General features: G+C 40.1%; 1 protein-coding gene across 1 annotated transcript; it reads right to left on the bottom strand.

The window, feature by feature from the left end:
* Nucleotides 1-1,683: 1,683 nt before the first annotated feature.
* Nucleotides 1,684-13,700, bottom strand: POGLUT2 (protein O-glucosyltransferase 2). The gene is made up of 10 exons (XM_075526154.1): nucleotides 13,273-13,700; nucleotides 10,803-11,008; nucleotides 10,181-10,386; nucleotides 9,327-9,404; nucleotides 5,301-5,473; nucleotides 4,015-4,252; nucleotides 3,228-3,437; nucleotides 2,776-2,865; nucleotides 2,133-2,237; nucleotides 1,684-1,926 (listed from the first exon to the last, which is right to left on the bottom strand). The coding sequence occupies exons 1-10, from the start codon at nucleotides 13,449-13,451 to the stop codon at nucleotides 1,909-1,911; spliced, it is 1,503 nt and encodes a 500-aa protein (XP_075382269.1). The 5' UTR covers nucleotides 13,452-13,700; the 3' UTR covers nucleotides 1,684-1,908.
* Between the last annotated feature and the right edge of the window lie 259 nt (nucleotides 13,701-13,959).

The raw sequence follows: 13,959 nt of genomic DNA, 5'->3' as shown, positions 1-13,959 counted from the left end.
ATTTACAATGTCACTACCCTAAGGAGCCCTGTGGCGGGGCGGGGGGAGGAGGAGGTAATGCAGACACGCTTGTGCATGAAGAATGAAGAACAGTTTTGAAAAGTCACCCTCCAGGAACTTCCCTTGCGTAGCGGACTGATCACAGAGGCCCTTTGGAGAGATGGACGTGGAAGACTATTAAATAAAAACTGATAAAAGACAAATTATGCTTATACGGGTGGAGGAACTCCTGGAGGAGGAAGCAGTTGGGACATGTTGCACAAGGCTCTGTCAGGAGGGCTCAGAAGAGGCAGGTGGGGGTCTGGACCTCATTACCCATTAGCAGAAGGAACTCAAGTCTTCAACTGAGCTGATCTTGCAGAGTGGATGAAATATTTCGTCTGCTTGCAGCTGTGGATTTCTTCATCATGGGCTACGAGTAACCTGTTGGTATAACCAAAGGTTATAGCAATATATTAATTGCTTTCAGCCAAGTCATCAGCAAGGATCAGCTGCATGATGACCCCTGAGACGAAATGGCTGGTTGGTCCTGAGAAAAGCATCTTGGTTTTGCCTCCCGAGATGGTGGTCTCCTCTTTGCTGCCAAGAGTTGCCTAAAACCTGCTCTGGTCATTCTGCATCTTGCAGCTTGCTGCTGCAGTGTGACCAGTTGAATGTGAGCAGGCAGCTTTAGCCTGGAGGTTGTTCTTTGGAGGACCTGTTGTGTGTGAGAGTGCAGAGCTCCTTAAATGTATGCTGAGTCAGCCCTGGTGAGCTGAGAGGATTTCCAGGACGTTTTGGTCAGGTGCTTAGATCGGATAGCTTTATGTTGGTGCTGTATTGTGTAAAAGATCTATTTAAGACTCTAGGTTAATATAATTAAATTATAACATATATTGTTTACTACATGATCAAAATATTCCTTAGGCTTGCTTTTACTATAGTAAAAATAATAGGCAGGTGGAAGTTAAAAATCAGATACAATTATTCCATTGTTTCTCACAAGATGCCTCTAGAGTGCTCATCTCCCAGCAGTAATGATGTTCAGTAAGCACAGCACACATCTAAATGATTGCAAAGAAAAAACCATGTGGTTTTTAAATGGACTGGCTGTGTTACAGAGAAAATAAATGCTCACTTTGGAGTGGAAACATACATGCTAACTTCAGAATTCGATGAATTTAGACTTGACTTTAAATCCACCTATGGGTCATTTTTAGATTATGTTGATATGCTCAGAAAGTAACAGTTGAATTACTTAGTATCAGTGGAAAGCAAGTATTTAAAAAATAGACTAGACTGTTGAAACGATCAGTTTAGTTTCAGTAGTCACTGCTCAATGCTACTTGATTCTTTTCACATTGCCAAAGAGACTGAGTTTCACAGAGAAAGCATCTGTGAAAAATCGTATGGAACTCAAACCTTTTATCTAATATTCCTAAAGTGTCCAATAGCACAGTGTTTTTCCTTCAGGTTACAAAGATATATTATAAACCCCACATCGTTGTCTTTGAGAATACTGATTCTCTCACAAGGAACAAAGTTATGGTCTGAAAAAGATGACAATTCCTACCTGCCCTTTTTTTGCAGAACATGCTTGTGAGTAGACTCAGTATAACAAGCATGAGTAAAAAGTATCTGCATTTCCAAGGTATCTCAGGACAGTAACACATGACTGATACAAATACTGTTTTTATTTAAAAAAAAAATTATAAAAATGTTTTTGAACAAGGTTTATCTGCAACCACTGTATGATAAAAAGGAAACAGAGGGTGCTTGGTTTTCTTCCGTATGTAGATCATGATACAATAAACTTCATAATATCCACTGACATTATCCATTGGCATTTTAATCCAAATTTTTCTTCTTTCCTTAAGAAGGCATTCTGAATGTAGGTAAATATCCAAAGAATTATTTTATTTCTTTCTGTCAGAGTTCATCTTTGGCCTGTAGTCAAGAAAGAAGAAACATTTTTCAGTTAATTGGAAACTCAATTTTTAACTGTATTCCTGCAAGTACATTAAGAAATATTTCTAAGTCCAATAGGTGTTCATAGTCTGGTAACCAATACCATGGGCGATGACTGTTCCTGTTTGGCTGAATGTGAGCTGAAGACATCTAGCACTTTACATTTAACAATGTATGTGCTGTACCTTTTTTCTGTGGCAAGTACATGGAAAAAGGTCATCATCAGGCTGCTGCACTTTCTCCATCCCATCTCTGATTTTTGGCTCACTCACTTGCAAGCTGGCATACTCCTAGTTTTAAAGAAGGAAGGTATCGTTAATTCATAAACTTGTTAGATTGTACATCTGCTTGTAAATACTGCACCAGCTCAGCTGAGTATTTCTGTAAAAACTCTGGGGCTACACAATCTGTTACTCCATACTGTGTCACAGACAGGGTAAGCAGATACTTAACTGCAGACAGGAGCCCCTTCGGGTGCCTCACTGGAGTTTCGGTATCTCGGTGCTAATGCACAGATATTTTCAGCTGTGGTTCACAGGGCGTGCGTCTGATGTGGAATTCTTTGATCATTGTGGGCAACATATTCTTGCAGATTAGACCAAGATTTATGGGATCCGATTGCTTCTCTCAAACCGCCAGCGTTGTCTTAAGGGGTTTCATAGGAAATAACTGCATGCAATGTTTGTAAACCAACTGAACTTCTTAATTGCTGCTGCTTGCTTTCTGGCTTCAAGTACTGGACTGGCTGATTTCCAGCAGCTCTGTGACCCTGAATTCTTTTTGTGGGATTTCTATTTTTGTGGTAGTAGCCGTTAAAAATATACTAACCTGGAAAAGTTTGAAATAGTAACAAAAAATGTGATCTCCCATGAGATTGTTTCTTGCAAATTCTTGTCCAGATTTTGCGATATTTTTCGCCTGTTAAAAAAAATTAAAGTTTTTTTTTAATTCTAAAAAAATAGTAGTTATTTCAGTATTGATTCTGGAGTTAAGTATAGTGTTGACAGTTTAGGATAACTTACTTATTTTTATTTAAGCATTCTTAATTTTAAAAGTAAGGCATTCTTATGAAAATACTCTTATTTTTTCCAAAGTTCAATTTAATGTCAAATTAAGGGCAGTATTATGTATTTTTTTAAAAAATGTTTTTCTTTTTTGTAGAGTTGATGACAATAATTTTTAAGTCCTTCTGATAGACTTTTTTGTTTTAAAGAAATGCACTTTTTGCTCTTTCTATTTTGTCTAGAAACATTGCTGAGTACTTCTAAATGTATCTTTACCTCTTCATCATGCTCTTTTGCCCACTGTAGTTTTTCTAGCAGATCACTTAGGTCACTTTTAAATGGAATATAATGTTTCCATGGCTGCAGCTCGTTATAAAAATGCTCATAGTAGATGGAGTCTTGCTTTAGCACCACACTGTTTCCTGCTAGTAGATAAGGCAATCTGTATGCTGCCACTGTGCCATCAATATTAATTTGATATTTATACTGGAAAGAAAATTACCATAAGTTATTAACAAACAGAAGATCCAAGTAGCTTGGTTAGGTTATATTATTCTGAGGGCACTGGTATTACTGACTTGCTGATAGTGAGAAATGTAGGATTGGCTAGGCAAGCATCAATGTTTAAGTAGCTTTTATTATTTAGTTTGGAATTCATCACAGTGCAGGGTACACAGAGATGCCCTCTTCATCAATTAAGTTCTCCGGAAATTCTTAGACGCTCATCCTCGGATGTGAGGGTAGATGTGCCACTTCATCCACTGATTTTCCCACTATGTTAGTTATGTTAGTAGTCCTGATCGCTGAATCAGGAAAAAGAAATAAAAAGGAACTTGGAGTTACATAGATTACACAAGGTTCTACAGAACCTTTAGATGTAAATCAAACATTATTGTCCTCGGTGTAAGACCTACGTAGCAGTTAATCCCACTGGAGGGATGCCTATTCATGCTTGTTATTGGTGTTGTGCTGAAAAACTAAAAATCACTTTAATATATACAAAGTTATTTGATAATGGGAAACACCGAGAACCCAGTTCTATGAAAAATGGTTAGTGGCTTACCTTAAAAAAATCAAAAAATGAAATGTGCTTAACAATGGGGCCATAGAGGCTTTCATCATGTTTAAAAAAAAAAAAGTTTGTGAAAGCAGCATCTATGATCTCTGGGTATTTTCTGCTCAGTTTTACAAGCTCAAGCCTCTCTTTGCGGCTGTCACGTCCTCTCCAGAATGCTGTGGTATTCTTGTCTTCCCATGATGGGCCAGTATTTGCTTGAACTGACATCATATCCAGACTGACTCTGGAGGAGAAAGAAGTGATTTAATAGTGAAGCCTACTGGAAATTTTTTTAAGTGCAATTACTTAAAAGAGTTTACACTACCAAGAGGTAAATACCAAGGATGAAGGTAAGTCACGAGCACACCCGTATATGTATTGTATCAGCATTTGTGCAGCGATAAAAATAGATAAGGAATGTTAAGTTCACAGGCCTGTGGCAAGACAGCATCAGTTCATCGACAACATGGCGTGTGGAAAGAGCACCTGTCAGTTGTCGTGGAAAAAAGTGGCTAAAAGTGGATATGGTTGCCAGACAGATGAAGGTGATACAGGGTAAAGCAATAGCTGATAATGGTGATGAGGCAGTCATGATAGTCCAAGGTTTTTATGTAACTAGCTTAATACAGCATATTTCACTTCCTTCGCTAAATGAAAACACATAAATTGGGGGGGGCAGGGAGGAGCAAATTTAGGAAAAGTCTTGATAATAAAGACAAGGAACCTGAACTGAATGCAGAGAAATGATAAGCTCAAAGTGGGTAACAAAGATCTCTTAGAAGCTGGCTTTGTAGTGTTTCAAGACAGCAACAGAGCAGCTACAAAGGCCAGTTATCATCCGCAAACAAAGTGGGAGATGGTAGGTCCTAGGTCAAGAATTCTGGCTATGTAAGGCTTTACAAGGTACAGAAAAAAGATTATAGGAAAATGAGGAAAAAAAGAGACCTGGCCAGTTGTCAACATGTTCATGGGGGGGAAACAAAGCAAACAAACAGAACACCTACCCTTGAAACATTCCCTCTAAGTGTTGTTTTCAGTGACTTCACCATGTTTAGATTAATTTTTATTTTTGAAATGAAACAGTGAAGTATTTTAATATATGTCATTTATGTTACATAATACATAACTTGGTTAATGCTAAGATACTGATTACACAGTTATTGCCTACCTATTGAATGCCCATGTCTCAATAAATAAATAAAGAGTAAAACAGTTAATATATGGTTAATACAAGTATCTTTTTGGAAGATCATTCACTGTGAATTTTGTGAAAATTTTAGGCAATTTCTTACCGTCCCATAGTCTCCAACACTGAGTCTGTTAAGTCATATGTGGGCATGACAATGTCTTTTGACTCACTGGACCCACACCATGAGAAGATGGGGTGCAGGTTCTGTGGGGACTTCTTTTTCTCCAGAGGCCAGTCTCCCAAATTAACAAAAAATTCTACATCTGGCATTTTCACCTAAACAGAAGGAAAGTAGGCACAAATGCATTTTAATACAAAGCAGTATTCTTCTGCTGGTATCTTGCATTTTGAAAACAACCTCACTAAGAGAAAAAATAGCCAGGTGTCTAATACACTTAATGTACCTGTAATAAACCGTTAAAGTTTAGAAACACGTTAGAAGTACTGAGACCACAGAGTAAAGCCTACAAGACAATCTTTTTTTTTTTTTTTTTGAAAGATTTGCACAAAGTCACATAAATGCTCTCTCTTTTTTTTAAGGGATAGGAACACCCCAGTTTAGAGGATGGTTTCTTGTTATACTTCACATGATTGGCCACACAATCTTTGTACCAGGCTAGCACTGGGATCTAGTAAGTGATCATATAGTTCCAAGGTAAGTTGAACCACCTTGTTGACTGTATTGAAAATTGCTGTTAAGTGGTAAATTAGTTTTCTGTCACATCAGTGAACTGATTTGCCCTGTATATTCATGATGACTAAATCCAACAGAAGAGAAGTAACAGAAATGAATTATTAATTCTTAAGCGTAATGTCCTCACTTATTTAAAATAGTTGGTGGTATGGAACCATATCTGAAATCATTGTCGCAGCTAAAAAGCAAGTAAAATACTGTTGATGGCCAGGAAATGTTATAATAACAGGACAAAGGGCATAATTTTGCTGCTATATGAAACTTTGATGCACCCCCATCTTGGGCACTGTGTGTAGTTCCGCTATTTGCAAACAAAGTAAGCTATGATAGGGATGGACCAGCTGCCTTGTGAGGAAAAACTGAAAATGGTGGGACACTTCAATCTGGAGAGCAGAAGGCTGAAGGTGACATATGGTTGAGTTTTACAGAACCCTGAAGGCATGTATAACATCAGTGCAGAACTGATGCCGTATCTGTTCTTAGTTCACACTCTTCATGACATTAATTTTTTTAAATTACAAATCTCCACTACATCCCCCTTAGTTGCCTCTTTCAAAGCAAAAGAATCCTAGTCAAATTAGCTCGTCTTTGCATGTCCGAACAGCCTTCTTGCTGTGTAGTTCTTTTTGAGAAAGTGAAATGAGAACTGCACCATTTTCACAAGATAGGCATATCACAGGTTTTATACTGTAACATAATCTTTTTTCTTTTGTTTTTGCCTCCCTCCTCAGTAAATCTTAATTAGGTATTTTACTATTACAAACATCTGATTCTTATACTGGCACTTTTGGAAAACTGTTGGAATGACTCCAAGCTCTCTGTCCTATCTACTAACAGATAATTTAGAGCTCATGATTGTATGTGTGTGATTAGGACATTTTGTTCAAGTGTTATCATCAACTGTCTTAATATCTACATGAGAAAATGTCTTCTCTGAAGAAAGAACAATTATGAAGGTTAATAATTCTCAAATTAAAATATACATATATACATAAAAATAGAGTTTAAACATATTGCTGACTCCTCATCGTATATATGCATCAAAGCATTTCTCTTCTCAAGCCCCTTTATTCTTCAGATCAGAATGGCTGGTCACAGGCGAACATTTCAGGATTCTTCTGTACCCCAAATAGGTTTCATTAAGTAGGTTTCATTAATTTAATTTATCTTTATGGACAGAGATAGAAATTAATAATTTGCCAAATATCAAACACCCTCCTAAATGGTTGAAGATACTCGTCTCTAACTTGACAACACAGGAAAACCTTTGGCAGAGACATCCAGAAATTCTAAAGACGGAGACCCAAAGCAGTACTTTTTGTTTTCAGTATACAGACTGACAGAAAAGCTTTTATTGTGTACCTTCATTTCAAAGGGCGGTTGGCTACACGTTCTAATCTTCAGCACTAAACTTTACTAGTACAGTGCCATCTAATGGTTATAATGGACATAGAAAAGCTAAAAATTATATTTTATCTACATCCTCGATGGCAGAATCATTCAACAGGTTAAATCTTCTCCAACCCAATAGATCTGTTGTCTTTCAGTGACACTGTCTTAATAGAAATTCCTGCAGTATTTAATGGAGATGAGACAAATTGTGTTTTCTAGATCTGTAAACAGTTTCTGTCTTTGGAGTTAGCAAATCTTTTCCAACATTTAGCATAAATACCTTCGATGCACTTTAATTCCAGTATTTCTTGTCCAACGCTACTGATACCGAGAACAGCTTACTTCCATCTTCCATAGAACAACCTTTTAGATAATTAAAGGCTACATTCGTGTCTTCCCTTAGACACTGTTAGATGAAACAATCTCCACTTAAACGAATCTTCATTTGTATGTCTAGTCATTCTTACCACTCTCCTGTGCAATGTCAGTAATTGAACAATCTTTCTTGAAGCATGACACCCAAAGGCAGACACAGTAGCGTAACTGATCCATCACTAATCCTGAGTATAGTGGAAAGATTATTTTACATTTCCTTCATGTGTTTGTTCTGTTAATGTGTGTGTTTAGCTTTTAGCAACAGCATGCCACTGTTGACTCATGTTAAATTTGTGGTACTGTAACCTTTACACTTTTCTGCAGAAAATAACCACTCACTCCCTATTTTAAATAGGTGTCATAAGGATATGACTTATCCAGCCTTTGTGTAGTATCCTGCCCTTTTCACTTTATTTTATGCATTTTTCCATACAATTTCTCTTACTTGTTAAGAAAATTTTTAATTATGATGCTGTACCGTGAGATGCTTGCAGGTTCTTTCATTTTTGTTATCTGAAAATTCAATAAGCATATTCTCTAGTCCATCATTCAGTCGACATAAAACTTAAGTTTTTAAATGGGGACTGAACCTAGGACAAATCTCTGAAGAATACATTTGTGACACCTTTCACTTCCCTGGAAACACTGGCAACTATTATTTAAGTAAGGCTTTTCAAGCAGGTTACAGTAGTTTCTTCTTGGCAAAGTTTTCCTATCTTGTTTAGGAGAAACTTGTGAGACTTATCCTCAAAAGCCTAACTAAAATTAAGATACCTGACATCAATACAGGAAGCCTATTATCTTGTTATAGAAAGAAATTATATAGTTATGACTTATTTTTTATGATAAATCCATGTTATTCCATACCAATTATCTTATCTTTCAGCTGCTTATAAATAATGTGTTTATTTTTTATTAGATTTTTAAGGAATTTTTTCTAGGTGAACAACTCCATACTTAGTAGCTCCTCTCTCTTCTTTCTCTCCTTTTTAAAAGGCAAAGTACTTTGTCTTTTTACAGTCAAAAATAGACATTAACTCAGGTATCTTTGTATTTCTCGTACTACTCTCTTTACGTAATAATCGCATATGTGCTGAAACTTCAGCCCTGCTATATTTTGTCACTATGTACATAATGGCAGTTTTTTCCAAAGTTTCCCTAAGAAAGAGTCTGCATGGTGCTCTTTGCTTGTACATCAAGGGAGTTTCCCCACATGCCACCTGTTAGGCTTTTGGTGCTCTTTCTCAACCCTTCCCATCTTGTTTTCAACATATGGGATTTAATGGAGAATGATATACATTCCCTGTTTTTTTCAGTCATCCTGTAAAATGTCCTAGCAGAGACAGAATTTTCTATTAGATGCTACAGGACGATTTATTTAGTCTATAGAAAAAAAAAAAAAAACACATTCCGCCCAAATCTATCAAACTCTCCTATAAAAGCCTGCTATTCAATTAACATTTGTGATACTCCATACACTGATCAGATAGCATTCTAGAACATGCCAACTTCAAACAAGGAAAATCCATCTGACCTTTCCATTATTAATCAAAGAACAAGAAGGGCTTTTTAACAGAAATAGCAACAAATACGCTGAGGTGTATTTGTGAAGCCCAGGCTTCTAAAAATTAGGACGTATAGAATAAATGACTGTACAGATGTACTCACTTTTCTTGTCAAAGAAAGCAGTATGGCATCCATGAAAATTCTGAAGCCAACATGTTCCCCATATGTCTTTATATAAACCTGAAAATAAACAAAGGTTTTACTGGTCTGGTGTTTTCATTTCAGAGAACAGCTGGCACAGCTTAGAGCTCTTTTAATCACTTAACTAGTGAGACAGTCAGACAGGTTGAATGACTGTATAGATTTATGAATCAGCTGGGAAGCTTTAGAAATCTCATCTCTCTAACTCATCACAAAAAACTGACCAAAAGGAAAGGACAAGCTTTGCTTGCTTTTAGAGATGTTTTAGGTCTGTCTCATGGAAACAGAAACTGGTTGCCTGTTTCTGTTCTGTTCCGTTGTTCTCATTTCCATAAGAAACTCTACTGAAGTCAGTACAGTTTTGTTAAAGAGAATTGTAGCTCTGATCCTTAGTGGGGCTAAAAGTGGTATTTCTTTACCTCAGGATTATGCACAACATAATTTATTGATGCATGTCAAATTAGATGATCGTGACACTCCACAGCAATGTTACTCAGAGAACAGGAAACTGAATTAGCATTTAGGAGACTTGGGTCTGTGCCCAGTACTCATATTGATTGCTTGGAAAGTAATTTGCCTTCACTGTACTTCAGTGGCTTCAGTTGCAACGTGGACAAAAAGCACGTTACAAAGTAGGACAGATATTGTTGAGCTTATATACAAACTACAAAGTATTCAAGGACAGAAAAGCAAGCAAAGGAAGTTTCTTAAAGAACAGACTACGAGAAGCCTTTCAACTGGGAACAGCCAAACAGCCTAGCTGTATGACTTGCCACCAAATTCCCATACGGACCTCAGACCAACCTATTCTGTACCTCGTTGTCTTTGATGGTGTAATGACACAAACTCTGTCTTTGTCCAAACCTCTGTGGAATTTCTTTTGCAATCTTATCTGGATCAACAATGGGAAAATTTGCTAGGTCTCTTTGAATCTGTGGAATGATTTGAGGGCACTTCATCTCTTCCAGCCACGCACTGCTCTCCTCCTGAGGGCAGTCACAGTTTTCATGGTAAACAGGTCCTATCAGGAACACAATTATTATTTTATTTTTAATAAGTCACACTATTGAGCTGTTGAGATCACAAAAAAGGGTCAGGCACTGAGCATTCATTGCTTAGGGCCAAACCTTCAGCAACTCTAAATGGACATGTTTGAATTTTTTTATTCCAATGGAGTCATGTCAAGCTACATCAGCTTCTGTGTGAGCCCTCTACACATATTTGCTAGGCAACAGCTTCACCGCATTTGTTTCTTTTTATTATTTTGAATAGTACACGCAGGACACTTATAACGAATCCATAATTTCAATGGGATTTGATAGTCCGGAGAAGGACTGAGGTCCTGCAGAATCCTATGCTAATCATAGAAGACATTCTGGGACACAGTTTGTGAGAAAAAGCCATGATAGGAAATCTGTGTGTGGTGCTGCTTCTTACCTTTTAAAATATATGGAGACTTTGCAACATGTTTATCTCCAGTTTTGACTTCTATCTTCAGGTTTTTGTAGCTTGCATACATCCTGTATCTTACAAGGAAGGAACCATCTTTCCTGTCTAAAACTTGCACACCAACCCGAGTGAACTGTTCATCAGGAGCAGTGATCTTCACCTGGAATGCATTTTCACCCGGTGATGAAGTAAACCTACCCAGAGAATAAGTGGGAGTTTAATAAAAAAGGAAACACACAACAGCTTTCTTAGTCTGATCCATTCCTTTTCAAGTTGACAGACTTCCAGTGACTTCACTGAGCCGTGCTAGGTCTTTATGAGCACATCCTAATGTTCACAAGCAAGGCACGATTTTTCCAAAGAGAATTTTGTTAGGCTACCTAAAACATCTCATGCTGTTAGAAGCATTAGGTATCAAGAAGGTTCCACTCAGATACTCACGAACACACCTCCAAAATCACTTGGTGCCCTACATGTTGAATAGTGTTGGAAATACGGTCTTTGATTATATGGGAACAGAGCACCTTTAAAAATCCAGCACAGCTCTTGATTAGTAGTAGCTCAAGTGTAAAACGATGGGAAGAGAGAGCATGCAGATAAATGGATCTTGGTAGATATATTTTGGTGTCCTTGTCCTGTAGACTGAGGGCCTGTCCTGTAGGGACAGGACAAGGGGCAACATTTTTAAACTGAAAAAGGGTAGATTTACATTGGATATAAGGAAGAAATTTTTTACGACGAGGGTGGTGAGACACTGGAACAGGTTGCCCAGAGAAGTTGTGGATGCGCCATCACTGGAAGTGTTCAAGGTCAGGCTGGATGGGACTTTGAGCAACCTGATCTAGTGAAAGGTGTCCCTGTCCATGGCAGGGAGGTCAGACTAGATGATCTTTAAAAGTCTCTTCCAACCCAAACCATTCTGATTCTATTAAAAAAAGACATACTAGAACAAGCTTCACTTTAGCAGCTTAGTAAGTCTTTTATCTTACATACAGAAGCAAAATGTTTCCAGATTACTTTATTTTCCAGGTATTATTTGAGGAAGTAAAGAATGAAGTTAAACTTCTTAATCACTATGGTAGGTCATACAGGGGAAAAAAGAGGATATTACAAATGCCAGTGTCTTGGTAGAGAAAAAACATTATAGTAGGAACACGTAATTCAATGTGTACTTACAACATTTTGACATTAAATTTCACCATACACCAATCATAGAAAAATCTCCATAAAACCAAGCAGAATAAATTTGAAAAATCATGAAGTTATCACATATCATTGAAGTATTAACAAAGTTGGCACAAACAAAATGCTGTATCTGCCAACTTTCTTCCACCTCTTTAAACACTGTCCCAAATATGTAGGGACAGCTTGGGATAGAGAGAGAGGTGGTGGGAGTGGCTGGACTAACGGATTACAGCCCAGCAGCCTGGTCACCTTTCCTGAAACTTGACCAGACATACTAGAGAGCTGCCAGTTCAACTAAACGCAGGAAATATTTACTCCCCAAAATAAGCTGAATTGGCAGCTTCCAGACTTGCACATGCCACAGTGCATGTAATCTGGACAACCTGGATGGAGCACTCTGAGCTCCTATCTAGCTTGTATGGTTAGGGTTTCTTTCCTGTAGAAATGGAAAGACATGAGTGTCCTCTGAAAACTAAGTTTACCTATTTCCTTCCCATGAAGTTTACCTAATGGCCGACAGAGTAATTCCTAAATGATTCTACTGATCTTGTGCCTACGCGTTTAGGAGAAATACTGATGTTACTAACAGTGGAAACAAGCAGGACGCCTGAGCAGGTATATCATAAGTTAAATATATTAGTCATTGTTAAGGTTTTGACAAAGCAGAATAAATCATAAATCGTTAGTTGGACTAATATGTGTGTTTTGCTGTTGAACATTTTCATCCTCTTTTCTCATCTCATCCCCTTTATTTGATAGTTAATTGACACTTGATTTGATACTCCTAAAAAGATTAATTAGCTTTTTCTAAGTGATATACAGAAAAAGTCACATAGGGAGCCTCCAACCTTCCCGTTCTACAAGAAAATCCCAAGTAAATTTCTGCCTAAAAGGTGAAAGTGGTTCAGCTGGGACGTGGGCAGGCAAGGTCAGCCTCGCCGAGGATGGGGCACTGCTGCGATTCAAGGCGGGGAGCGAGCAGGACGCTTCGCTCCCTCACAAGAAACCCAGCAACTACGATTTGGACCCAGGGCTCGCAAATATTTAAGCGGCTGCCCAACGTGGGTAAAGTCGCACACCCACGCACCCGCGGGGGGGGCTGATGCCCGGGGAAGGGCACGTAGAAAGCTCTGCCGCTCCCCGCCTGACTCGTTTCCCGCTCCTGACCGGGAGGGGGTCGGTGGGCAGGGAACGTGACTTTTTAACCCATCCCTCAGATCTTTTTCTGCCCGCGATCTCCGTGAAAAGCAGCCGCCGTCGCCGCCGCGCTTACCTCTGCCCTTCGGCGTCCACGGCCTGCACGTAAAAATAGCGAGCGGGGAGGGCAGCCTCCGCCCGCAGCCCGGGCCCCCATACCGCGCTGCGCTCGGGGCTCAGTCGGCCGCCCCCGCCCGCGGCGGCGCCCGCCGCGACGGCTCCCAGGGCGACGCAGAGCGGCCACAGGCCACGCATTTACAGCGCTTCCCCGGACGGAGAAACACCGCCGAGGCGCGGGAGGGAGCGCAGCCGGGACCTTCCTCCTTCCCTCACCGCGGCACCGAGGAGTCCCGCCTCCGGCGCGGCTGCATGGGGCGTGGGGGGGGACCGCGGGGCCGCTGCCGCCCTGTCCCTGCTCTCGTCCCTGCGCCCGGCCGCCGGCTCGGCTCCTGCGGGCACCGTTCCCGCGGCGCCTGAGGGGAGCGGGGCGGGGCCAGGCGCTCGCCCGCCACACCCAGCTGCTTCCGCGGGGGCGGGCGGCGCCGCACTTCCCGCGCGGAGCGGCGCTGCTGGGAGGCGTAGTCCGGTTCGGCGGGCGGCGGCTGAGGGCCCGCGCCCGGTTAGTGCAGGGCTGCCTCAGCCCCGGAGCGGCCCGGCGGCTCCGAGCCGCCCAGGGGCTTTGCCGGGACCCACCTCAGAGGAAGGGGTCTGAGGAAAACTGGCTCGGCCCGCGTCTCTGACTTACGCATTCGGACGTCTCGGT

This window comes from Mycteria americana, chromosome 1, assembly GCF_035582795.1.
Source record: "Mycteria americana isolate JAX WOST 10 ecotype Jacksonville Zoo and Gardens chromosome 1, USCA_MyAme_1.0, whole genome shotgun sequence".
Classification (NCBI taxonomy): domain Eukaryota; kingdom Metazoa; phylum Chordata; class Aves; order Ciconiiformes; family Ciconiidae; genus Mycteria; species Mycteria americana.
Note: the sequence above shows the minus strand (reverse complement) of the source record. Positions and strands in the feature narration are given on the sequence as shown.